Below are 26,919 nucleotides of genomic sequence, written 5' to 3' on the forward strand. Positions count from 1 at the left end.
GTGACCAGGGAGTAGAATGCACGTGTGACCCTCACATGCGTGGTGGCAAGCATTTGATGGGAACGGCGTGTCTTTCCTGCACGGTGAGCACTCAGCCACACGCGAGGCCCTGTGTGACTGGTGTCCTGGCTACTCTACAGGCAGGGCCTGGCGCTCCTGCCTCAGGACTGTGTGACCCTGGTAAGGCCCCAGTCCACACTGTGAGTCTGCTTTCTCATCTGCAGTATGGGTTGGTGGGAGATGCACCCAGCTGTTGGGCCTTGGTGAATGTCTCCCTTGCCCCGCGCTCTCGGGCAGGGCAGGCCGCCTGGCTGTACCCCTGCACTCTCAAACAAGAACCCCAGCCAAGAAGGACTCATTGCTGAGGACTTTTGTCCAAGGTACCTTTCCCTCACAGTCTGCAGTCGGAAGGCGCTGCCACTGTGTTCCTGGCTTTGGAGAGAGCTCCTTAGTGCTGCTGCTGTGACCAGTGTATGGGAGTGACCACAGGGCGCTCGGGGGGACTGGGTGGGTAATGGCTGAGCAATGACTGGCATGTGCAACTGTGATTCAGGGTTCTTATCTCTCTGTATAAAATACCTAACCCAGCATTTCTGTTCTACAGGTTGATAGTCTTGTTTACGATCACAGAAAGTCTTCAGTACAATTAAAAGCTTATTGAAAGTTCAGAACAAAATCATAAAGCTCATGTCCGGCAAATGAACAGAGGCCATGGCCAGGGAAGTGTCGGCATCTCCCTTGGAGAAGGGCCTCACCGAGTCCTGAGGCTTTCCTGCACCCCACGGCCGACACACTCCTTGTGCCCTAGTCCTGAGCACCTGGATCTTGGTCCCCAAAAGTCCAAGACGCTGAAGAAAATTTCCAAAAAATGATATTATCACTGGGAAGGGTGCTAAAAAATAGCAAAGACCACAATGACACAAATGTTGATTCACAGCAAGTTTTACTAATTTTACAATGAATTAACAGAGTGAGACCCCCACACTATAAACAAAGAGCAATGTGAAGAGGGCCTTGGCAGCAGGCTCCATGGCTAAGCCTCGCCTTGCACGCACCGGGATCCCATATGGGCGCCGATTTCCATCCCGGCTACTTCACTTCACATCCAGCTCCCTGCTTGTGGCCTGGGAGAGCAATGGGGGACACTCCAAAGCCTTGGGACCCTGCACCTGCGTGGGAGACCCAGAAGAGACTCCTGACTCCTGGCTTTGGATCAGCTCAGTTCTGGCCATTGCAGACACTTGGGGAGTGATGTGGAAGGAACAGCTTTCTCTCTGTCTTTCCTTCTCCCTATAAATCTGCCTTTCCAATAAAAAATAAATCTTTAAAAAAAGAATTTTAAAATTAGTGTAAAAATCCTCATCAGATACTATATTTTCAAGAACTCAAACTGAGATCATCTTTGTTATTAATAAGATATTTCATGTCTTTACCATAGTCATGTTGTAGAATGTAGAAGGCAAATTATTTTTGTTTAAAGATTTGTGTCTGAAAGGCAGAGTTTCAGAGAGAAGGAGAGATGGGGTGACAGAGCCCATTCAGGGGCCCAATGACTGGGGCCATCCTCTGCTGCGTCCCCAGGTCACTGGCAAGGAGCTGGATTGGATTTGGGGCAGCAGGACTCGAACCAGTGCCCACATGGCTGTTAGCCCCTCAGGCAGAAGCTTAGCCTACCACAACATGCTGCCGGCCCTAGAAGGCAAACTATTCTGTAGACTTTTATGAGGTATAAATACTTTACAAACAAAATTAAAAAGTCAGAATAATATATACTTATAATTTACTTGAGAACACAGGATAAAAATCAACTTCAAAAAATAAGAAAAGGGTAGGAAACAGTCTCTACAGAGGATAAAGTTTCTAAATGGAGGGAGTGTCTGTTTGCCTCAACAACACTGCGACTAATGGAAATTAACTTTATATAACTTTCAAGGAATGAAGCTTTTTTCACAACAGTGTTTCGCAGTGAGAGCAAAACTACATGAGGAGCCTCTGGGCATCACACGTCCTTCGGGTGCATTTCATATCCATCCTCCAAATCTTAACTTGTTGGGTAAATACACTCTGGAGAGGTAGTCGGCCGACAGGCAGGCCAAGGCTTGGATTTCCGCCTTCATGTTGGAGTCTGCCATTATCCGCATCTGTCAGTGAGAGCAAAGCCCGCTCAGAGCAGAGATCTCTGCTTCCTGCCCAGCATCGCGGCCACCAGCAAATCTAGACTGTGTCATCTCCAGACTTCAGGCAGTCATCCTTGGGGCCAGCGCTGCGACAGCCAGCAGGTGGCTGCCTCCCATAACAAGGAGTATTCTGGGCCTTTGATAATGATTTGCCATTTTTCCCGGTCCCACAGGCTATGACACAGCCATTGGAAATAGATCTATACCCATGACCGGGACAGACCAGCTCCCTTCAGCACACCTCTTTGTGGGATAACATTTCTAACACCACTTACTGTCAAGCACTGCTCCCGGGAGCTACTGGCTATGGAACATTCTAAAAGGGTATTTTCAAGACATCATGTGAACAAAGTCGGTCAGACATACCACACTTGACACACAGAGGGAAACTTACCTCTTCCCTCCAGGACGGCTGGCAGGTCATGTAAGGTCTCCTGCGCATACTGTCCAGTTTTATGAGATCCTGTTTTGTCAGTGGAATCAAACTGTCTTTGGGTAGATTTAATCTGGAGAAAAAAAAACAACAGATGAGGAAAAAAACCAGCATACATCATTCTATAACTTGAACATCACATACATTTCATATTTATTGTATATTTATTGTATGAGCTCAACAAACGGAACTGACAGCTAAGTTAGTACACATAACCTCCTAAATCTGGGATTTTTCCTTCTCAAACAAAGGTTCGGGATCTGGCTACCGGTGAAGCTCACCAGGCCTTGGGAGGAGGGTCCCATAGCGGGATTAACACAAGTGTTACAGCATCTCCTGAGTCGGAATAAATGATTTGTTGAATGGGTTATTTTAGCAATAACTGGACTTATTGCTGTTACGGCAACACCTGCGGCCTTCAGAGTGGCACTTCATTCACCGATCCAGACACATCAATTTGTCGAACAATGGCAAAAGGATGTGCACATACACCATGTACTCGGTAGGCTTGTATTGATGAGGAAATAGAGTAAAAGTTACAAGATATTCAAACTGCCATTCAGTGGTTGGGGGAACAAATTCCAGATTTGCATAAACAATTGTCATTACAATGTGATTGGAATGTGCCATATTACTGTGACACCCCTGCTCATTTTAACCATAGCCAGTGTCTGGGAAATGTTGAGATATCATCTTTAGGACCTCTGAGGAAGTCTACCCCTCAATGTCCATGCCTTACAAGAGGTATTTCAAACATTTACTAAACAACTTCCTTCCATAACAGGCCGCGGGTTGGCTGAAAGCAGTACCACTGCCCTTCGAGGGATGGCTTGAAGCCTGGTGGCAGGTGTCCGCCACAGCTCTCTTGCAGCTACTGTAGCTGTCTTATTTGTCTCGTTTTCAGCTTATAGAATGTAAATGGTTCCTAGGATAACCGGCTGTTCAGAGTAATAAGGGGGTGGACATCGCTCTGATGTGATTATCATTAAAAAATTTAAAAAGGGAGAGATGTCAGAACGTATCCAACGAGATAAGCTGGGGTGACACATGCAAGGCTGGGAATCTGTTGAGAGAGTCTCCAGGGGGAGGCGGCAAAGGGCCCCTCGCCCAGCGTGCGTGCTGCCCCCAGTGCATCCTTGGGAGTGTTTTCATGCTTTCCTTGGGAAAAGGCGAACATCTGTGCTCTGTCTAGCCAGCCAACCGAGGGCAGACGGGGCTTTTTACCAGTTGCCATTTCAACCATGCTTTGACCAAGGTGCCCTGTTAGCTGTCCTTGAACTCCCCGCTTACAGCCACGACCTAGGTCTGAGTTGCGTCTGAACTATTGTTTTGCTGAGTGTATAAAAACTGGAATCCTGGAAATAAACTTTTGTCAGCAGCCCACAAGATCACTGTCCCCCATTTCTTGTCAGCCACACTCCTGCACAGGGTCCACAGAACAAACCTACAGGGATTAGGTGGTGGGGGTTGTATGGGAAAGCGGAAATCTCTCATGTCCTGGGTCAGCAAGTTTTCAAGTTCACAGTGGAAGTTTTGTCTCAGTAGTAAGCAAGAGTCTGTTCTAAGTTTTTGTTTCCCTCCTGTCACATGCATTGCCTGATGGCGAGAAGACGGACATGAACTATTAAGCCAAGGCCGGCAGCACTGACATCCTGGAGGTCGCGGCTGAGCAGCTGGTGCCATTCAGCCTCCCAGAGCCCCTCACCCCCAGGAGGTGCCACCCGTGGCTGAGGCTGCTGGGGACCTTGACGGGCCACTGCAGATTTAATTCTTTACAATTCACGGGGATTCGAAGCCACAGAACGTAGTCTTGTCACTTTTCACTTGCATGTACAGCCCCTATCTTACTCTTTTACTTTTAAAAAAACAATTTATTTATTTTTATTGGAAAGTCAGATATACACAGAGGAGGAGAGACAGAGAACAAGATCTTCCATCCGTTGATTCACTCCCCAAGTGGCCACAATGGCCAGTACTGCGCCAATCCGAAGCCAGGAGCCTGGAGATTCTTCCAGGTCTCCCATGTAGGTGCAGGGTCCCAAGGCTTTGGGCCATCCTCTACTGCTTTCCCAGGCCACAAGCAGGCTCTCTTTTACTTTTTAAAGATTTAGCTGTTTGAAAGGCAGAAACATATATAGGGAAGGGAGAGCGGGAGAAAAAGAGAGAGAGAAGAGAGAGAGAGAAAGAAAATGAATCTTCTGAGATCTTCTGTTTGCTTTACTTTCCAAATGCCAGCCAGGCCAAATCAGAACCAAAGAATTACCTCTGAGTCTTCAATGTGGGAAACACGACTTGGATACTTTGGGGCAGGCTCTACTGCCCCCTCAAGGAAGCAGAGGATCTGGGACTGGAACCACCACTCCAAAATGGGATGCATTGTCACAAGTGGTGGCTTATCCCACTAACCACTATGCTATTTTAAAAGTAGAATGTGAGTGGTCCATGGTATATTTGTGACTTTTAGAAGTCACAAATCCTAGATTTTCCAGGAAAGCTCAAGTTTCAGTGTTTCCAGTGTCCCCATCATTCAGGCCATTTGCCAGGGGCAGCTCCTGGCCCGGTGTTAATTGGCTTGATAAGGAAGACCAGAGCACATCCCTTGAAGTGATGTTTGTGTCACTCCCACGCAGCCTTGCCTTTGACAGCGTACTTTTTGGAATGGCTTCTGAGGAAACAGCTGGAAATTATGAGACAAAACTAGACCTTCTCTAAGCACTCCACTCGCGGTCATCCTCAGTTGCTTGTCTTGAACATGTGTTAGAAAAGCCCTTCCAACAGGTGGATCACTCTCAGGGACATCAGCCAGATACCCAAATGCATACCATCATGAACAAAACATTAATTTATTACAGTGCAAATGTTCAAAAGTCAAAATGAAATGTCTCATTTTGCGTCGACTCTTGATACTTGCATTTAGGGAAAAAGCACCCGTGACCATAAATTGCTCACTGGTCAAATCCAGTAAGCATGTTGAAATTTGTTTCTCATGAGCCTGTGAAAATCGTAAGAAAACCTTTCAACTATGAGGACAGTGGCAGAGGTGAAACGCAGATCACAGTGTCATACTGAAGGACAGTGTGCTGTGTGAGATACCTGGTCTCCCAAGAAAGCAAAGGGATGGATTCCCAGGGGGCAGGTAAGTTCTAGCAACCGGGCACTCCTTACCAGCAGTTCTCAGGCAGTGTAGCCCGAGGGACTGAGTAAAGAGCCAGGTAAGAGTTAGTTACAAGGATGGTCTGCCAAGAGCTACTGGGCCAGCTGTGGAAACCATTGAAACATCCAACTCAGAACTCAGTAGCAGAATGTTCACATGAGGCCCTCCATGTGAAAGTATCCATTGAAACACTGTTGTGTGAGTCGAAGCAGGTTACAGTAGAACAATGGGACATGACTCCATCTCATGCAAGGGTAGGGTCGTACACTGAAGGGATCTAGAATGCCAGACTGCTCACCCGTCTGTTAGAACAACTGACCTTTTAATGTCGGAAGGGAGGAGACCAAGCCACCGGATAGCTGGAACTGTGAGATGATGCGCTTCAAAAGACATGGCCTGCCACAGCAACCACAAGACATCAGAGGAGGCTCCTCGGCAGAGCCCCCGCCCGCAAGGTTTCACAGCCTCTACCAGCAAGGCAAGAAGTAAGGGCACCATGAGGACCAGTGAAGCGGGGCTCTCAGGGGAGGGACTGGCCTCTGGGTTTCCCGTACTGCTCCTCTGTAGGGCAGAACTACCGAGAAACCTCCCCAGCAAGCGTCCATCACTACCTGGGACTCCACTCTCTTGTGCCCTGTCAGGCACTGTGACAGGGCCGTCCCTGGGATGCTGCTCCAGCAGCTGGGCAGGGACTCAGAGCGCAGCACAGACCAGGGCCAGGTGACGGATGCCAGGGCCCTCGAGCACACTTTGAGAACCAGTGCGTATGGAAGTCGCAGACTCTGGTCATGAATTTTGGTGGTGTGTGCATTTTTTTCTTACAGCGGGGAATAGGAGACTGGCCAAGCCAGAATCCAAGATGCCATGTAACATACGGGCAAACTTGGTGAGGGCACAGGAGCTGATGTGGGTGAGCGCCGAATGACCGCCTCTGCATGGCTCAGCCCACAGCTGTCTGTGCTGCTCCTGGGCGAGCTGGAGGCACAAGCACAGCCCCAGGAGCTCAGAGGGCCTTGACCAGGACCTGCCGTCCACTAGGAGAAATCTCCCCAACGGATACAAAGCGTCTCAACAGCAGAGAAAGGCAAACTTTTTCTTTACTTACCAAAGAGCCATACTTATAGATACACATTATTTCTATGCCTGTTAAAAGAAAGTTAGCCTTATAATTAGTCTGGTATATATTAAGTCTAGGTAATTTATACTTTCAAATCTTATGTAACATTTGAAATTTTATTTTTGTGGCTTGTCAGTGAAATTTTTAAATTATTCTTTTATTTTGATGATCTTTACATAGTTGATTAGGGCACAAAGGGTCAAAGGCTACAGGAAAGTGGATAAGACCATTGTTTCCACATTTTCTTTCTTTTTCTTCTCTGTATCTGGGGTAAGGGAGAAGCCCCACCCAGTAGTCAGTGAGCATTTTAAGGAGCTTGTTTCAATACAGCAGAAAAAACAGCTCAATCATTATAACTTAATATTAATGTATTAATTTTTTCAAAACTACTTTATCAAAATGTTCTAAGTGCGAAAATGCCCCGACCCCTGTGGTTCAGCCCTGACCCCTGTGGTTCAGCCCCGACCCCTGTGGTTCAGCCCCGACTGTCGTGCGCACAGGCCGGGCAGGTTACCGTAGGGGTCTGCATCCATAAGCGTGAAGATGGGCATGTGAAATGTGTCCCACAGTTTCTTGACCAGCAGTCTGGTGTTCAGGTCAGGCACTCCCTTTCCCTGAAAGCAAGCGACAAATGGCATTTTAACTCCAGTAGAACAAAGGGGATACAAGTACATTTTTATTGCATTGCTAACTTAAAAATTAGATTTCTCCACCAACACCATCTTGAGTTTCAGGTGGTAGAAGACTGGCATTGATTGCAAAAAAATATATCTAGACATGAAATCTAGCAGAGGGTGGAAGAGCCACACACAGGCATTTCTTTGCCTCTGTTGTTGTAATCCTAGGAAATGGACCCAGGGAAATATTTCAGCAGAAATAGAAACAAAATCCTTACAGATGCTTACTGCAATGTTGCTTGAACTTACACAAATAGACAAAATGTAAACAAGCAGAGACATGGAGAGGTGGCCCAGGGCAGTGGGGAAAGGTGTGGGGCAGACAGCCTGGGCTGGCCATTCAATCCTGGCCCTTCTGGCCAGAACCCCTGTGGTCCTGAGGCTCCGTCACCCCTTCTACACCTGCTATGGGAATTGCAGTAAGCGCCCATCACAGAGCACCGAGAAGGTCTGGGTGGGAGTTGTGGTGTAGCTGGTGAGGCAGCTGCTTGGGACACTCAGGTCTCGCATCTGCGTGCTTGGTCCAAGTGCCGGCCACTGCACTCCTGCCCTGACTTCCTGATAACGTGTGGGAGGAAGCAGGCCCTGCCACCCACAAGGACACGCAAATGAAGTTCGTGGCTCCTGGCTTCTGCCCGGCCTTGCTTTGACTGTGGTGGGCATTTGGAAACTGAGTCAGGAGGTGGAAGAGCTGTCCTCTCTTTCTCCCTGTCACATTGCCTTTCAACTAATTCTTTCTAAAAACAAACTTAGGGTCTAATAAGCCTTAAGTGTTGGAAAATATTTTGAGGTCATTAGAACTAATTATGTAGAAAATCTTTAAGAGCAGGACAACTGTGCTGAGAAAATCGTAAAGCAAACAGGGGAAGGCGGCCGAGTGCAGGGCGGTCTGAGAAGCCTTCGGGCAGGCAGCTCTACAACCAGGGCCCTTCTGCTCATCACTGGTGCTGTGCTATCAGGCACATTTTAGACTTTTGTGTTCCTGCTTTTTCTATAAAATCAGGATCATTCTACCTGCCACAAAGCATTAGTGTTGCATTATGAGAATCAAGTGCTAATTTCAGCCCGTCCCAGGACTGTGGGAAGACATCTTCTGCCCATGCAGGAACTGAGGTCAAGGTCGCATATGCCTGCAGTGCATGGCAGTGTGCAAAGGTCACTCAAGCATCAAAGGACAGCCTGTGAACCATGGAGAGGCAGCTGCTGTAGGTCAGCTTCTCAAGGCTTCATGGAGTCATGGCGGCAGCTGATACAGGCCACTGTAGTGGCCGTGCTGGGGGAACTATGTGCACGTGTTCCAGCCAGGGGCAAGCTAAAGCCAAGGCAGAGCAGGTGAGGATGTGTGACCTTCCCTCTCAAATCAGATCTCCCTGCAACCCAAGGGTACCAGAAAACCCTGCCTTAGGGGCACCTCCAAAGCAGGTGACCCAAATGCCAGGGGCAGTGTGGAGCCCAGGGTCACCTGTGGCCTCCTCCGGCTGGCCTGGCCTCTAGTCAGCTGGCCAGGAGGCTGTGAAGCAGGACTGGACCAAGAGCTAGCCCCAGGAGAGAGCTTGCCTTTCAGTGCGCCCCCTGTCGCTCATGAGCAGCTTTACACCCTCAGGGGGAAAGCAATTTAAAAGGTGTCTGTTTTGATGCAGAGAATGTCATCTGTGCCTACATACGAGCTCTTAGGTCTTGTTCCTGAATTTCAAATTAGGTAACCGCCACGCGGGTTTTCCGCTACCACCACAAGTTCACTTGGGTTTTGATTCTGAGAGCTGAGTGGCCACCGGCTCTGACTACAGTGGTGACCCTGTGGCAGGCATCCACATGTCCACGCCATTTTGACTCACTTGTCATATCCTGTAGTCAGCAAGTCCTTTCAAATTGGCTTTGGAACTGTCCTGTTTCAGCTCTTTCCCCTGGCGGCCTCCCCCATCAGCCCTGCATCCAGATAACCCCCTGGAGCTTCCTGCCAGGCTCCGCGACTCCAGGTCTCTCCTGTCGCCTCACTGCACCACACTAAGCTGTCATTTCCCTGCCCGCCGGGCCAGAAGCTTGCATCCAGCTCCTGGTGTGCCTGCACTAAACAGGCACCTCCGTGGCACTGTCAGGCTTCCACGGCTCCCACCAACTGCCCATGCCCTGCTTTCTCTCCAGGGAGTTTCGTCACTGCTTCCACAAGCACATTTCACAAACACCATACTTGCTTAATCCCATAAGCCAGAAGAATTTTAAGTAGATGAGCTTGTTTTTCCTTCAAAGAGCTAGGTTTTTACAAAGATTCATAAAAGCAGAAGCCTGGGGGAAGAGCTTTTCCAGAACACAACCTGTTCCCGCTCCTACAGCTGTAGTCCTTCCGCCTTATGCACGCCGAGCAGGCTTCCTGTGTGTTCAAGTCGGCCTGTCCTGCTCTAAGGGGTTTCACTGGTCACTCAGGTTCATGAGCTCCTTTCATACCACTGTAGCAGGGAGCTTACTACCTGCAGTGCAATGAATTTTTGAGCTCCTCAGATTCATAGGTTGAAAACCCCACTCCTGAGACTGAAAGGTGACTAGGTGTTGAGGCTGGAGCCCTCCCAATGGGACTGGTGCCCTCACAGCAGGGACCCCAGGCAGTTCTAACCTTTGAGATGATGAGCATCGATGAGGTGCTGGCCATCCAGGAGTCAGGAGGGGGACCTTGCTTCTGGGACACAACAATCTATAAGCAACCTGACGCTGGATGTGTCAGCCTGCAAACTCTCCAACACATGCCGGCCCTCTACGGCACCCAGGCCACAGCCTGTTAGAGGGGCCGGACTCACCGTGATGCTCCCCTTTGCTGACTGGTGAGTCTGTGCTACCTCAACCACAGTTTGTTTCTGTGTTCTTTGCTACTCTTCGCTTATTTATTTATTTATTTATTTATTTTAAAGCAAGCCCTTTTTGACTGAATTGGTAAAATCACCTGGTGTAAAATCCTGTGTGAGGAGAAATAAATAGCCCTTGTTTGTCAAAGCCCAAAGCCCTCGTGTTAACATTAAGACGGCTGAGTCAAGCAGTCCCTGCAGCCGTGCTGTGAGAATGGTCTCAGGGCACCTTGGTGTTGAAAACCTGATGGTATTTAAGAATGACATTCAAGATGTAGAATATGAAAGTACTTCAAAAAGTTCTTGGGAAAAATAGAATTAAGAGCTTTATTTGGGTTCAAGAAAAAAATCTTGAAATCCCCACACAGCCTTTTCAAATACGCGTTTTTGCAACACACATATTTCATGTGCCTTTGGAGACCCTTCCTAGGCTGGTCTTGGAGTCGGTCAGGGTGGGTGGCATTACCGTGACCATGATGCATGGGGACATCCTGCTACAAAAGTTGTCATCCAGGAGTCGCTGAAATGTTGCATCCTTTTCTACAATTAATAGAAATCTCGCATCTGTAACTAAATCTGCGATGTTAAGGTTGAGAACTGAAGATGAGCATTTCAATGTAATTATACGTGGCCAAAAGCAACAGTAGATAGAATATTCTCATTTTACCTTCAAATATATGTACACCTATTCATAAATTTAGACTTCAACCCCTCCCTAGGTGCTGGGGTATTCATCTTGAGTGCTGAGGACCTAACTCAGTTTTTACACATGATGAAGGCTTGGTTTATCAAAGGAATGAATGAATGGACATTCCAGAAGCTTAAATGGCTTCCCCACTGAAAGGATACTATGAATTCCTTGAATATTAGATGGCACAGCAGCAACCTAAGTTAAAAAAAATGTTTTAAGTGAAAATCAAGTATAATCATAGTTGATAACTTAAGCACAGAATCTTACACTTTTCCTACTACACCAGTCATTGAAGACTTACTTCTCAGTAAGAAAACAGCAGGAAACAGATTTATCGCTCAGTAGCAAAACAGATACACGGGGAAATGGCTGGCACGTGCACAGTGGCTAAGCCACTGCCTGTAATGCTAGCATCCCACACGAGGGCCTGTTCAAGTCTCGGCTGTTCTATTCCCATCCAGCTCCCTGCCGACGCACTTGGAAGAGCAGCAGGTGACGGTCCAAGGGCTTGGGCCCTGCTCCCATGTGGGAGACCCCCACGGAGCTCTGAGCTCCTGGCGTTGGCTTGGCCCAGCCCCAGCTTTGAGGCCATTTTAGACAGAGGGTCAATCTCTGTTTTTCCCTCTTCTCTTTGTAACTCTTTTAGATAAATAAATCTAACAAAAACAACCATCATAGATCACCCACACTACTTCTCAGCAGGGAGAATTTCTTGGATGCTTTGTGCGTGTGCAGCCTCAAAGGACAATTCATGAGGAGAAGCTTCCTGTTATAGGCCCTCACTCCATCATCTTCCTCCTTCTTCCTCCTCTCCTAACTGCTAGGTTGTTCCCTCCCAGTGCTGCAATCTTTTAGTATAGTCAAGTCTTTACACACCTCAGCCCAGCATGAATTATAGCAGTTCAGGGGTGGCGCGGGCCAAGTGCCTAAGGCGCTGTTTCAGACACCCACATTTCATACTGGCATGTGTGGGTTCAAGACCCATCTCCTGCTAACAAACACTCTGAGAGGCAGCAGGTGTTGGCTCAGGCAGTCAGGTCCCTGCAAGCCCCTGGATGACCTGGATGCAGAGCCGAGCCACCAGCTTCGGCCTGGCCTGGTCTGAAGAGTGAACAAGTGGAGGGTGCCCTGCTTCTCTCTTTCCATTTGCCCTTCAAATACCATGCTGAAACGTCACACCGCACAGTGCTTGGAAAGGGCAGTGTGCTTTAAAACGGAAAGCGCATGGCTGCCAGCCTCTACAGGTCACAGATGTCTATTTGTAAGCCATGTCAGATTCAACCCCATAAAGCATGTGTCCATTCACCCACAGGCTAAGCCCTAACCTACACAACAGCAAGAAATTAAAACACCTGTACTCTCAAGCCCAAGGGACTGGACGTGAGCGAAAGCCTGTGGTGCTTACCGTGGCCCCGCAGGTGCAGCTCACTTTGGTGCCGTCTTCCTCCAAGTAGCTGAGATTGCCAGCAATTAACCCTTTCGACGTGGACAACTGAGAAAAGCACACACATGCAGCTGACGCTTCCTCAACAACCAGTTTATGCTTACAAATGACTCCTCATGTTCACCTGCTGTTTTGTTTTAACTCAGATTAGAATTTAAAAAATGAAGGAGAAACACATATTTATGGGTATTTAGAAACTTCAAATTATCTGGCAATTCATCTGCTTTGCCTTAAGCTAAAGGAATCCACTGAGAATAGATTACTTAAATCTGTAGTGAGCAAAATATGGCATCAATCCCAGAAGGCAAAGTTGATAATTCTATTACAGCTTTTCTGCTTAAATGCTACTTACTATATGGAGACTCCTCCTGGGCACTTTCAACATACAAGAGATGTCATTGATAATACTGTCCACGACAGTCTGACTGCCAAAGAGTTTGCTGTCAGTGTAATAGATGTCTCTATGGAAATTTAAACAATATATTTTTTAGTTAACTACTACTTCTTTGATTATGGCAAATATTAATTTTTTAAGAAAGCTCTAACTGAATGAACTCTAGAATGTATAAACACAGTGATATGTTAAAAGTAGGCTGGTCTTACCTAACTTTTCAAAGCATATATAGTAAAAAAGTTAATGAAACAAAATCATTAAAGAATGGCTTTGTCAAAACAATATATTTACCTTTTGGTTGCGTAAGTGTTGCTCTGTGCTAATTTATAAACCATGGACAGAACCTTAAGAATTAGAGCTGGAAAATGAGACACAACAAGTCAGGAATGTGGCGCTTACTTTCTTAGTTCAACTGATCCTGCCATCAAGCTGTTAACTGCCCCCAGTTACTTCCCACACCATTTAAGAAAACTCGTTCCAAAACAGAGGGGTTAAGCAAAGCATAACTGCCTGAAGAATCAGATAACATTAATTGTTCTCTGGGCAATAAAACAGAGAGAACAATTTTCCATCGGCCCTTATACCTTGAAATCATATTTATTTTAGATGACAATCTACTTCTATGGTTACTGACCATGTAAAATTCTAGAAATAAATTTGGAATACAAAGGTGGCATATTAAAGAAAAGCATAATTAATGAACTAGAAACAACTAAAAGCTAGACTGTAACAAAATTAATTCTTTATTACTAAAAGCTAAGAAAGACTTTTACCAAATTTCTGAACTGATGCTAGTGAATCGCTTTTGATTTTTCTCATGGCGCAGTGAGGTGCCATCTGGAGGCCCACTGAAGCGTCAAACCTGGGATTTTGTTGAAAGCAAGGGAATAAAATGAGAAGACTCATCTACTGAGCAGCAGACAGAACGCATCTCACACCTTTCTTGGCACATCACGAGGCTCCCACTTCTCTTCTTCTATCAGCACTAAAATGACAGAATCACCTGTGTTGTACAAGCAGAAGACTTCAGTGCTATGATAGGTAATTAATTTTGTGACATACAGAGGTACCAAGATCAAGTGTTTAAAATAAATAAATTCCTCGGCCCAGCACTTTGGCTTAGAGGCCAAACCCTCACCTGCAAGTGCCAGGATCCCACTGGGTGCCAGTCCCTGTCCTAAGTGGCTGCTCCACTTCCCCTCCAGCTCCCTGCTGATGGCCTGGAAAAGCAGCAGAGAACGGCCCAAAGTCTTGGGAGTCTGCACCCATGTGGGAGACCTGGAGGAAGTTTCTGGCTCTTGGCTTTGGATCAGCTCAGCTCTGACCGTTGGCGGCCATTAGGGGGTGAATCAGTGAATGGAAGATCTTTCTGTCTCTCCTCCCTGTAAACCCGCCTTTCCAATAAAAATAAACAAAATCTTTTAAAATGAACAAATTAATTCCTTTGATTATGGAGTGTGTGTGTATGCTCGGGTATTTCTTAGGAAGATAATTAGTATATAAAATGTTTCAAATATTCCATAGTTTTATTAACATTTATTTTAATGCTTTACTGATTTAATAATTACATTGATAGTAAAAAGTTTTGAAATATCTCATTTCTAATTTAACTGCAAAGTCAAATTATATAAAATAACAACTTGCACTCCCTTGTAAACTGAGCTGCCATGCCTCTCCTAAGGGCAGCAGAAGGTCCCAGGCCCAGACGCCAGGTGTCAGCTGCTGCAAGGCTGGGTGAACTGTGCCCGAGGCAGGCAGCCTGTGAGTTGCTTTCATTACAAAGTGACCAGGGAGTTTCAAACTCCTTTTACCTCCTTGAACTAAGTCCTTTTCCAGCTCTCACAAAGTACAGGAGAGCCATTATCACAATGTCTTCTGCATTTAGGGAGATTTTGGAGGCTGGAAAAAAACAAAAGCTTTTCTCCCTAGGCTCATGGACTGTGGTGAAGCTGTTTTTGAAGATGGTTTAGCAGGGCCTACAACCCCGCAGGCAGCTGACAGACTGCTCAGTGTGCTGCCTGTCCAAGAACCTGGTGCCTCAAGCTGGCTCTCGTCTCTGACCAGCCACATGCAGCTTGCTTCCACAGGTGGATGAAGGAGGAGCCGCCACACCACCCACACCCAAGCAAGCTCAGTGCCAAGCCTTTACACAGGCGTCTCAGATGGAACCTCTTAGGGCACTCCAGTCTGTGTTAGTGGCTGGCATCGTGTTCCTTTGCCTTATAGTTCACACCTACTCCTAGCTTCCAGTAGGTATTTTGTAAACTTTTACATCTTTCCTAGGCAGGGTGGAGACAGTAACAAGAATTTAATCTGACTACAGCTCAAGGAAATTCAAATTGACAAGAAAGACACTGCATAAAAACATCAATCCAAAACACCCACTTCATATTTTTCCAGCTGGATCTGTCTTCTATTGTGAACACAGGTGCCTCTTTGCTTGCCAGGCTAGCGACGATGTCTTGGATAACATTTTCTATAGCTGCACAGACCTCAGAACTGAAACCACAAACACACAGTGATTCAATCTTAATTATAAAGTTCATGTTCGCAATATAAACCACTTCCCAAGATCAATACTAAAAGTACTTTTTAAAATTGTCATTTTTTAACATTAGGTAATTCATCTTAATAATTCTTTCTCCCTCTAAATTCTGACATAAGTACTGCACTAAAACAGCTGTGTTTTTGGTGAAAAAAATTTCATTTGCTTTCATTCCTCAAATTACCAGTTGAATCATATTTCCTTTTTACACAAATGACTAGATAATGTAATTTGCAAATATACTTTTTATCTTTTCACATTAACCTACTTTAACCTAGTTGAGTTGCCAACACAAACTTGTTGGCTTGAAATACTGCTGATAAATGTTTTAATTAAAAATGATGTAATATCAACTTTGAATTTCTTTCCCAAAAATGTCATGTAAATCTATTTTAGAAGAAATACTTCTGATTGTAGCACATTACCCTAACTGAGCTCAGGCATTCAAATAGACTCTTCTGAATTTCAGATACAAAAGGGGAAAATTTTAATCAAGACCACGAAAAAAAATCATGAGATGTGCATTAAATGGCTGATTTGGCAGCTGTTACACCACTTTGCAGCAAAATATTAAGCCCAAGCCCAGATTTCTGTCAGATGACTTTCAATTTCACAAGCCATCAGCTTCAAAAAATGTTGCTCTAAGTAACATTAGCGTATTGTCTATGAAGGGAATACCAATCTAGAAAATTAGTACGAGTTTGAAATATTACGCACTCACAAAATGAATTTTAAAACAGTTAACATTGTCTAATGTTGACAGGCAATATCTGACCCAAACACAACACTCCGTTTGTCTTTTGGGGGGGGGGGGGGGAGGAGAGTATGGCCCAGCTGAGCTGTAATTAACAGTGTCTGCAGTGTGGACACGGGGTTGCCCTTTCTCTGCAGTTCCTAACCCCTCCCTTCAACTAAACCATCTCCTAAGACTTTGGTTGTGGGGTTTTCATTCTTTTTTTCTGTGTTAATTCATGCAGGATGAAAATACTGCTGATAAACCAGAAAAACGGAGCGAGGAAGCAAAGCAACAGGGCATTTAAGCCAAAGTGGACGGTAATACAAACATTTTCTGTAATTCCGACAGCTCGCTGGGGAAACCTGAGCCGATGCTAAACAAACCATTTAAAAGAGATTCTGCTCACTTCCAAGTTTTAAAAAAAGTTGTATTATAAACTACTTAAAACTCGTTGACATCTTGTCAATTTTAAGAACTCCACTAGCTTATTGTATAAAAACTCGCAAAATTTTCTTCCCCCAAACATCCTGAAAGCGCTTCAAGTTTTAAAATACTTGTAGAATTTTTAAAATGAAATTATAAAGACAAAAGGTGCCTCAAACTCGCTGCCTGGAAGAGAAAACCCGCAAACTCGGAGGTGGAGAACGCTCCTAGAACATTCTAGAACACTCTGGAAAACACCAATTGTTTTCTGTTCAATAAGAGGACTGAAAGCAGAAAAGTGGTGGCGAGGTGTAAGCAGGGTTCTCTGCCGGGGAGATGACGGGGCCGCCAGCGGACATCCCCACGTTTTCCAGGACTCCTGGGGTTGCTGTACCTGGAGGCCAGGCGGTCTGGGGGCTCCCCACTATCTCTCTTTTGTGTGGCCAACAGGGAAGCCCTATGCCGCTCCAAAACCTCAAAGAATGAAGCGTCCGGCCCCATGGGCGCAAAAGCCATGAGGGAAGCCGGCAGCGAAAACCTCTCCAAGCCAGCTCTGCCTTGCTTCCTGTATTCCACAAGAGCACTCCTGGGCAAGATGGCGCCTTGCGGTACAAGGGTGGGCTGGGTCAGTGCGCGTGCGCGCACACTTCCTGTGGGGGCGGGCCTGAGCAGACGCATGCGCCTGGCATAGCCCTGACAAGCCTGGGTGAGCTGGCAGTTGACAGCGTTCGGGGTGAGCTCGGTTGTGGCTTGAATAGGTTGTTGGACCTGGATTTCCTGAGGCAGTTCACTTTGTTTTACAGGGGCGGCTGTTTAAGACAGGAGCGTCAGTGAATTTTCATCAAATCAAGTCATTGTGAAGCTCTAAGTTCAGTTTTGATCCTGGCAAACGGCCCCCCGCCGCTTGCTAAGGCTTAGCCAGTAGCTGAGGGTGGGCAAAGCTGCCCTCACTCAGCTCCTCTCCTCTGGTTTTTCCACAGCCCACCGCGGGTCCCCACGCACTGGTCTGCCCCATGAGGAGGGCATGGGTGAAAACCTCGGGCTCCCTGCCCTTGGGGAGGGCCGCCATACAGCAAGTCAGAACGCGGGACACTCAGATAAATGCGGGTTTCAAACCCTCGCCTCCCCTTTTAAGGATAACTATGCCCCATATAACATTTGTTGAAAGATGGGGAGGGAGCTGGCATTTGGACGCAGTGGGTTAAACCATTGATTGTAATGCTGGCATCCCATACCCAAGTGAGGGCTCTAGCCCCTGCTGGTCTGGTGCTGCTACTCATGAACACGTGTGTGCATGCACACGTGTGTCCTGCACGTGCCACGTGCTGTGCCCAGAGCCTTGTATGGTTGTGTTCTCACACAAACGGCCTCACTGTGGACCGTGCCCTTAGGACCCAGCTGTGAATAGGCAGCGGTCCTTACCCTCAGGGAGCACACAGCCCAGGGCAGGGAAGGCAGGAGGAGAGATGCCACACTCCACAAGTAGAGGGACTGGAGCTGGGAGAGGCTGAGCCCCTCGGGCAGGATGGTGTCTCCAGGGAGTGACCTAGCTGGGTGGTCAGCCTTCACTCCAGCTCATGTTCTTAGCCGCTAGGACTGGAGGCACCTGTACCTGTCCCAAAGGGGAGGGGGACTTCCATGGTGAAGTGGCCTTGCCTCCTGGGCCTCCATTTTCTTAGATTCTCTGGAAGGGCAGGTGGGTTCACCCTTCTTGGCCCCAAGAGAAGCCGATAAGCCAAAGCCCTTAATGGAGGACTGGTCTGGGACAGGAGTCCCTGCTGTCCACTCTGTTGCTGGCTGCGGACAGATATTCGAGCATCAGGTTTGCCCTAGAGCCCACCAAAAGCCAGCAACGGAAGGGCCCACCCTGGGTGGTGGTTCAGCAGGGCTTCAACATTCGGCGAGAACAAACGTGTAACAATCTGGCATCCCCGTAGGGAGAACTTGCCAGGTAGAGCTTGAAAGCATCTGCAAAAGGATCCTACCCTTCCCACAGCTGCACCCCGCCTCTGCACACCTGTGGGGCCCCAGCAACTGTTGGCAGTACCTCTACATCAAAGCCACAGGCCCCAGTCCGAGGCTGTGAGAAGCAAAGTGAAGAACGTACTCTGCCCCGATACACCCCCTCTCCCCCGTAGCTCCCCAGTGAGCCTGGCAGCTGGGAAGGACACCCTTGCAGGGCAGCTGCCCAGCCCTCCCCCAGGCCCCACTAGTGGATGCTTCTCCCACTCTGGGCCTGAGGTCAGACACCTGAGGGCCAAGACTTCCTTGCAGAAGAGGAAGTGTCCTTCAGAGTGGGCTCAGTTCTCGTCCCATCTCTGACACATGCCCCAAAAGGAGGTAGGCAGGGATGAGGAAGCCCTTCCGATAGTGGGGACAGGCGAGGTGTGCTCTGCTGCACTTGGACCAGGTGCTGCCCAGCCGACAAATTCTGGAGCAGGTGCTGGGATGCAGCAGATGCTGTTGCCACTTGGGGTGCCTGCATCTCTATCAGTGTCTGAGTCCCGCCTCTGCCTCTGAGTCAGCTTCCTGCTAATGTGCTCCCTGATCGGCGAGGGGTGGGGGGGGCGGGAGGGGGCCAGCCCTTGGGTTGCCCGTGGGTGCCGGAAGCCAGGATGGCTTTGTTGCCAAGGTTCAAGGCCTCCCATCTGTCCCTTGTGGCACATCCTCCTCCCCACCCCCTCCCAATTATCTCTGGGTCTTATTAGAGTTTGGCGTGGGCAACAGGAGCTGGGGACAAGGAAAGAGCCCTGCCTTGGGCCCAGTTGTTTACTGGAGAAATAAATAGAGAAAATCAACCCTGCAGGTGCGTGGCCAAACATGGCAGCCCTGGGAGGCTCAGGCGGTGGAGCCAGCTGTCATAACACACAGAGCTGATGAGGAGCACTGAGAAAGTCAGTCCAAGCCCCAGACAATGAGGATGTGCAGCCCAAAGCAGAGGGGCCAGTGTGGGGGCTGGAAGGGCACAGCCCAGCCAGCCACAGCCTGTGGGGCATGGGAGTGGTTACTGCCCAAGCTAGCTTCTCTTTGGTAGAATTAGAAATGATCAGACTTGGGACTGGCATTGTGACTCAACAGGCTAATCCTTCACCTTCAAATACCAGCATCCCATATGGGCACCGGTCTGTGTCCCAGCAGCTCCATATCGGATCAAGCTCCTTGTTTATGGCCTGGGAAAGCAGTAGGGGATCGATCAAGTCCTTGGGCTCCAGCACCTGCATGGGAGATCTGAAGGGGTGTCTGGCTTTGGGTTGGCTCACTTTTGGCTGCTGAGGCCATTTGGGGAGTGAACCAAATGGATGCAAGATCTTTCTCTCTGTATCTCTCCTTCTTTCTATAAAATCTGCCTTTCAAACAAAAAGAATGATAATTAAAACCGAAATGACTGGACTTGCAGTGCCCTGAAATTGATTGGACTTGTAATGGCTTGCAAGGATGTTCTCGGCGGCCCCTCCTTGACCCCGCTTCTGAAGCCAGGCAGGCCTTGTAGCTGGTTGTCAGGCAGTGCGGGTCCAGGTTGTCTCAGGGCCTTTGCACCTACTGTTTCTTCTGCTTGCGGCACTGGCCGGTCCTTCCCTGGACGCCTGCATGCTGCCTCTCTTCCCTTCAGTTTTGCTCAAGTGCAGTGAGTCAGTGGGCAGAGAAGGAGGCTGGGCTCACACTGCCTGAGCTCAGCAGCTGAGTGGCCACGTGATGGCAGGGGTCACTCAGCAGAAATCCCTCCTTTACTGGGTTCTCAGGAAGGCACGTGATCCTCATTTCATGCTCAGAAAACTTACAGGACCAGGCAGGAACTGTGGGAACCTCCATAGAGCAGAGGAGGATGCTGGAGTCCTGTCGGTGCTGGTTTTCCAGGGCAGCTGGGGTCCTGGCCATCCATGGAGGCCAGAGAGCTCAGCTCCAGCTGTCCTACCTCCTATGCACATGCACCTCTGGGCACTTCAGAAAGACATGCTGACCCCTTGGCTCTGTGTCTGAGCTCTCCCTCTCCCGAGTTCATGGAGTCCCAGGCGGGGTGCATGCCAGGCGTGGCCTCCTTGCCTATGGCCTTGCTGTGCTGCTGGAATGGAAGGGCCAGCTGTCCACGTTGTCCTGCCCTGGCTTTGGGTTCTGCTGCCCGCCCTCTGCCTGCAGGTTGCAAACCCGGCATGATTCACAGAGGAGGCTCCCTCGTCACTGCTGCCCTGGCCTCACTACTCCCATCCTGGTGACACGGAGCGAGATTTTCAGCCTCTCTGGGCTCAGTTTGCCCCATCTGTGAAGCAAGTCCTGATTGACAGGTTTGCAAGATTGATCGCACTGGTGAAGACGCACGGCAGGCACTCAGTCAGCAGGAGCAATCATGAATTCGTTATTTTTAATGGTACTTACTTGTTTTACTTGAAAGGCAGAGAGGGAAGGAGGAGTCTTGGGGTTCCCTCTAGCTGGGACTAGGACTCAAGGTGTGACGTCCGTGCCAAGAATTTGGACACAGGGGTTGCAGAGGCAAGACGAACCAATGCACACTTTATTGAATTTTTCTGGGGGATCTTATACCAAATTTTTGCAAAGCAAGCAGACTAGTAAACATCACAAGTTAACTAAACAACAGCACATAAGTTGCTTCGAATGGTAGGTCACAAGGGATTAGGGGAATGATCACCAGGCTCTGAGCTGCTGTCTGAGCAAACAAGAGTTACAGGAATCAACGCCAGTAAGCAGATCTAACTAGAAAAGGAATCTAACAGAACTATGTTTGCACTCAGACACATTCATGCCACAATCACTAAAGGAAGAGGAAGATGATAATGAAGATGTCTCACACATCCCCAGGCATGCTTTATCAACAAAGTAACCTGAAAGTTTCAGCAGAAAGTCTGCCTTCTGCAAAATTCTGTCTGCCGGGAACGTTTGAGGTTTAGGGTCCCTTGGACATTTGGTGGTCTGGTTCAGGGGACAGATCTCCACAATTAATAAATCTCCACAGAGGGAGAAAGAGAAAAGGAGGGAGAGCTGCTCCCTCTGCTGATTCACTCTCAAAATGTGCACACCAGCCGGAGAGAGCTTGGCCAGGCTGAAGCCAGGAGCCAGGAACTCTGTCACGTGTGTGTGAGCGGCCCAAGGACTGGAGGCGTCACGGCTGCCCTTCAGGTGCACGTTAGCAGGAAGCTGGAGTCGGGCACGGGGTCAGGACTGGAACCCCGCCATCCCGATGGCGCCTTATCTGCTGTGCCAAGTGGGCACTCCCGCAGTCTGTTTCCCAGACCTCTAGTGACACCAAATGTCTCCTCAAAAACATTTGGTGCCCATAAAAATTGGCACAATGCTATGCATTGCCTCACTGTTTGGAAAAGCAGGAAAAACTGCAAACATTCATTCTGCTCTACAAGGTTGACTCACTCACCCCTGCCCCCCTATGCAAACTCGACAGCCACCAGTCCAGGGGTGGCTGGGGTCGGCCCTGACGGCCTGGGGTCGGCCCTGTCGGCCGGAACACCAGTGTGAAGGCACACTCCTTAGTAGTGAATTACATCTGGAGGGGGACTTAACCTGCTAGGCTACAGTTAAGTTTGTCATCAGGTGATTTTGTAACCGGACTAAGGCAGGAGTGGTGACTTCTGTGTAATGGGAGTCAAGCAAAGAGGCGGGACTTCCGTGCCCTGATTGTCGCCATCCTGACAGCTCCGAGCGCCGCCTTGCTGCTGTTCGGGAACTCTGGTGTGTGGCTCCTTTGTGGTTTCTGCTAGTTTCCCCTGCCTGGTGTAGACGCTTAGTTCAACCCACCTTCCACCAAGAACTTCAAACAAGTGTGGTCCAGTGACACCTGTGGGAACTGTCCTGTCACCTGACCCCGGTGTCCTTGAGGTGGTTGTGGAGACAGCATCTCTGTCCCTTCCACTGTTCCCTTCTACCTGGTGGAGCCACAGTTGCGTGACCTTGTCCTTAGCCCTGTGTAGAGGTGCTGCTGGTGGCTGGGCGTTCCTTGACTGCAGCCACCTCAGTGTCCCCCGTTTCCGGTCACCAGCTTTCTGTAGAGTGGGTGGGTTTCATTAGCCAGCGCTCTCAACAATCGGACTTCCTCCGCGAATGCGTGGTCCAGACACAGGACGATGGAGCTTACCCGCTTCGAGGAGGTCAGAGGCTGGCACTAGGGCAAACTGGCTGGCAACCCACGAGGACTCCTGTGCTTCTCAGCTGAAAGGGGTCTTGAGTAGCTAGGCTGCCACCGACAGAGGAGGCCTGCATACACTCCCAGGCTCTTGGCTTCACTCTGGCCAAACCCTGGCCATTGCAGTCATGTGGACAGTATGAGTGGAAGGGAGACTTTCTCTCTCTCTGACTCTCCCTCTTTCTATAACTTCCTTTCAAAAAAAAAAAAAAGCTTAAAAAAGAAGTTCCTTTCAGCTTTAGTAAAAAGCTGGCTGGCCTGCCTCCCTGGCAGACGGGAGTCCCACTCTTACATTACTGCATCCCTAGGTCTCCCCTGCCACACTCTCACACCCTCATCAGAAATGTACCACCGTCCATAAGGCTTGGCTGCCCCTGAGGGTGGCCCTTCTGTGTGGTCCTCTTCTGTCCTGGGCCTCTGTCCCTCCCACATGCTCAACTCCTAGGGACTCAGTATACCTACAGACATGCAGATGAAAGTTTCTGTGGGGACCCAGCTGCCTCTGCTTCGCACTGCTAGAGGCTGGCTGGATCCCAGCATCTCATCCGATGGGGGCTATTTGGAATACAATTCCAAAGCCACCTGGTGAGGTCTTCATGGAGAAAAAGAAATATATCTCAAGATAGTATATGAGGACCTGAAAGTGGTCCGAGGTATGAAGAAGCTTGCCGTAGACTTGAGGGCAGGCCCCAACAGTCATGGAACAGTCTGTGCCCAAGCAACAGAAGCCCAGTCATTGTTCTTGGATCTGAATGCAACCTACGGATTCAAACACTCATGGAAAAACGAAAGGCTAAGAACAGCCTAGACGATGCGGGAGAACAACTTGGGAAGACCTAAAGTTCTGGATCTCAAGAGAGATTGACATTGAAAATTCACAGAGAAATGGACACGGATGAAGAAAACAGAATGGAAATTTGCTCCAAGACTTAGCTGACCAGGAAGACAAGGGGGAAAGAGGGCCAGGTGACAAAGCAGTGCCAGGACCATTTTTCCACATGTTAAAAAACAGCCTGGTTCCTGCCCTATATCGTATTCAAAATTTAACTGAAGACCTTCCTGTGATAAACTTTTAGAAGACAATGCTGAAGAATGTGACTTCTGAGCTTAGGGACATTTCTTCAATCCTCCTGGTAGGGAAGGCAGGAGCAGGGGATACCTCCCACCCCACCCACCCCACCCACCTGCCCGGTGGCATCAGACATGCACCTTTCGGCCTTTTGGGGCACTCATGTGGTAATTTGCTGCCTATCCAGGTGCACAGTAGTAGGAAGGTGGAATTGGAAGTGGAACTGGGACTCAAACCAAGGCTCTGGGATATGGATGTGGAGTCCTAAGAAGAATTTTTTTTTTTTGCTAGAGTTTACTTATTTATTTGAAAAGCAGAATCAGAGAAAGAGAGAGTAAGAAAGAAGGAGGAAAGGGAGAAAAAGGAGGAGTGAGAGATGGGGAGAGGGAGAGAGGGAGAGATCTTCCCTTCTCTGGTTACTTTCCAAATACCTGCAGTAGCCAGGACTGAGACTGGCTGAAGCCAGGAGCCCAGAATTCCATCTGTGCCTCCCAAGCAGGTGGAAGAGCCCTAAGTACCTGAACTATCATCTATTGCCTCGGGAAGAGCATATGCAGGACGCTGGGTCAGAAGTGGAGGTGGGCCCTGCTGCCAGGCACTGTGGTATGGGAGCCAAGTGGGCTCTGCTGGGCTATGATGCCCTCCCAGGCCTCTCTCTTTTTTGCCAGGAAAGCCCAGCCCCCACCCAGGGAGATGAACAGGCTGGTGAATGCCTTCTTGTATGGGGTCAGATACAGGCACAGATACGAGGATGAGACCAGGATGTGATGGCTGCTGATGTGGTGGCTGTGATGTTGGAATTACAGCAGTGTCTGGTTATTCCAGGGATAAGCTGGTCAACACAGATAGACAAGCAAAAAGATGGGAAGGGCCTGAGTCCAGACACATGGGTCCTGCCTGGATATGCCCACCAGCACACATGCATGCTCTGGCCTGTCTTTCAGCCCACAGCTGACGGACTGGCCAGTGACCTGATGCTTGGTCCATCCTGTCCAGGGTAGCAACTGTGCCTTGGCAGGGCATTGCTGGGGGAAGCAGCAGTGTTTGTAATGCCCTTAGTAGTCCCTGGCACCAGTGAGCTCTTGCTTCAGTCAGTCATACGCTTGCTGGCACCCAGAAGCCTTCCATGCCGGGAGTGCACTGGAGGTGGGTGTGTCCACTGCGCACCCCATACACCTGCTCTGTGTGCGGCTCCTGCTCCCAATCGCACTTTACATAAATCCTCCTACCGGGGAAGCTGATAACCTCAGAGCATCTAAAGACCCTGCCCTAGGCTCCACAGCCAGACAGGGGCCCGGCTGGGACCAGTGTCCAAGGCTGTGTGCCAAACTCCAGTGTCCTCAAGGAGTCCCTTCTTCCAGGGCAGTGGCCCAGCCCTTCCCCGCCCCCACGTGGAAGCCCTCATGGCAATTGATCAGTCAACAAAACCCACAGCTCTTGGCTCCCCTGAGCATGCTCTGGCTCTCCCTGTGTTGTGGTTGGTCCTGGTGTGCTCCCTGGGGAGGTAGGGGAGAGCCAAATTCCCCTGGCTCGGCTGCCTCGCTAATAGAACTAGAATGTTCTTGTCAAGAAGGATTTCTTTTGGGGATGGCCAAGCCAGCCACGTCCTCAGCTGCCGGAGGAGGAGGCTGAGGACAAATGCGATGTGTCATGAGCGGCCCAGCCTCAACAGCTGACATTTCTCGGGGCTGGGCACAGGAAGCTGGGCGTGCTGGGTGCACACCCCATCACGGGGCAGGGAGGGACGCGGAGCCTTTCTGCTGACTTGGAGCCTTTCTCTCAACGTGCTGTGCTCTCCCCCTCTTCTCCTGAGGCCACCCTCAGCGTCAGCTCGCCAGACCTCACTGGCCAGGACAGTCAGATTGGGTTGACGGTCCCCTTTTCTTTGGGACCCTGCAACCTAACCAGGGCGGGGGCCCCTGGTGGTCATGTCCAACCACCTTCACAACTCCTGCTTGAGGGAACCCTGCAGGCTGTGGGGGTTCAGCCAGCCTCTGCCCTTACTGTTTCCTTGCAGAATCTTCCTTCGGTTCTCTCCCAGACTGGCACCTGCATGCCTTGTGACTCGGGCCTGGGAGCTAATTGCACGCAGGTATGTTTTCCTCTCCCCCTTATCGGGGCATCTACAACTCAGGATGGCCTGCCCTCTTTTGTATGATGTGCAACAAGGAGAGCTGTTGCTGGCCTCCCAGGCCAGTGCCCTCCCATGTTCATTAACTTCTTGGTTGAGGGTCTGTTGCTGCCAGAGATGATGCGGCATCCACCCTTGGGACCCGGTGAATGCTCTGTCTGGAGCCCACTGGTTCTGAGTGCTTGGCACAGACACATGGTTTCAGGAGAGCATAGGTTGTTTTGATCTTTTTATCATTCACTCAAAATCAGGTCCAATATAAAAGAACACCCGAAAGTTTAGGGGTAAATGGAGCTAAAAAATAAATTCAGGAGCAGCTTTTTTGCCTGATGGCTTTTGTCTGGTCCAAGCATGACGTGACAGCCATGTCAGAGCATCCAGCTTTCATTCCCAGCTCAGACTGCTGGTTCTGGCTTCCCACAGTGCAGGCCATAAGAGGCAGCAGCTGAGGGCTCAAGCAGCTGGGTCCCTGACACCCTCATGGGAGACTAGGATAGAGTCCCTGCTTTCTGGCCTTGGTGTGGCCAGCCCTGGCCATTAAGGGCCTTTTGGGAATGGGTCAGTGGGTTACAACTTTGCCTATTTGAGAGAGCTCAAACAAAAACGTTTTCCTTTTCAAAATAAAATAACGTTTTCCTTTTGGTGCAAAACATTTTGGTTGTTTGATTTTTTTCTCATGATATGCATTTTCCATGAGCCTTTTGTGCAGATCTGAGAGGTCCCTTCCTAAGTCAGCTAGGCTGCTGCAGAGGTCCATGTGGGAAGTCCCAGCTGGAGGCTGGTCCCTGGCCCCACGCTGCACTGTCAACTCAAAGCCGGGACTCCCTCCTCACTCCCAAACTGCGATCCATCAGTTTTTGGCTCCTGTCTGTGTCTCTCACCCCACCCTCTTCTGATAGGCTGTTGGATCGGACGATGCTCGATGCTCCGACTGTTGCCTATGGTC

General features: G+C 49.1%; 1 protein-coding gene across 1 annotated transcript; it reads right to left on the reverse strand.

The window, feature by feature from the left end:
- Positions 1-940: 940 nt before the first annotated feature.
- On the reverse strand, positions 941-17,227 carry SPO11 (SPO11 initiator of meiotic double strand breaks). Its single transcript, XM_004585918.2, has 13 exons — positions 17,020-17,227; positions 15,307-15,420; positions 13,695-13,783; positions 13,213-13,279; positions 12,880-12,988; positions 12,489-12,575; positions 11,242-11,278; positions 10,859-10,968; positions 7,396-7,495; positions 6,870-6,907; positions 6,084-6,160; positions 2,572-2,683; positions 941-2,141 (listed from the first exon to the last, which is right to left on the reverse strand). The coding sequence occupies exons 1-13, from the start codon at positions 17,139-17,141 to the stop codon at positions 2,022-2,024; spliced, it is 1,182 nt and encodes a 393-aa protein (XP_004585975.2). The 5' UTR covers positions 17,142-17,227; the 3' UTR covers positions 941-2,021.
- Between the last annotated feature and the right edge of the window lie 9,692 nt (positions 17,228-26,919).

The sequence above is a fragment of the Ochotona princeps genome, chromosome 22, assembly GCF_030435755.1.
Source record: "Ochotona princeps isolate mOchPri1 chromosome 22, mOchPri1.hap1, whole genome shotgun sequence".
Classification (NCBI taxonomy): domain Eukaryota; kingdom Metazoa; phylum Chordata; class Mammalia; order Lagomorpha; family Ochotonidae; genus Ochotona; species Ochotona princeps.

Coding starts and splice junctions, on each gene's coding strand:
- SPO11 (XM_004585918.2), bottom strand. CDS start 17,141: ATGGCTTTTGCGCCCATGGGGCCGGACGCTTCATTCTTTGAGGTTTTG. Junction 10,969..11,241: donor TAATATTCAAGGAATTCATA/GTATCCTTTCAG, acceptor TTAACATCGCAG/ATTTAGTTACAGATGCGAGA. Junction 2,684..6,083: donor CTCCCTTCCGACATTAAAAG/GTCAGTTGTTCT, acceptor TTTTTTCTCCAG/ATTAAATCTACCCAAAGACA.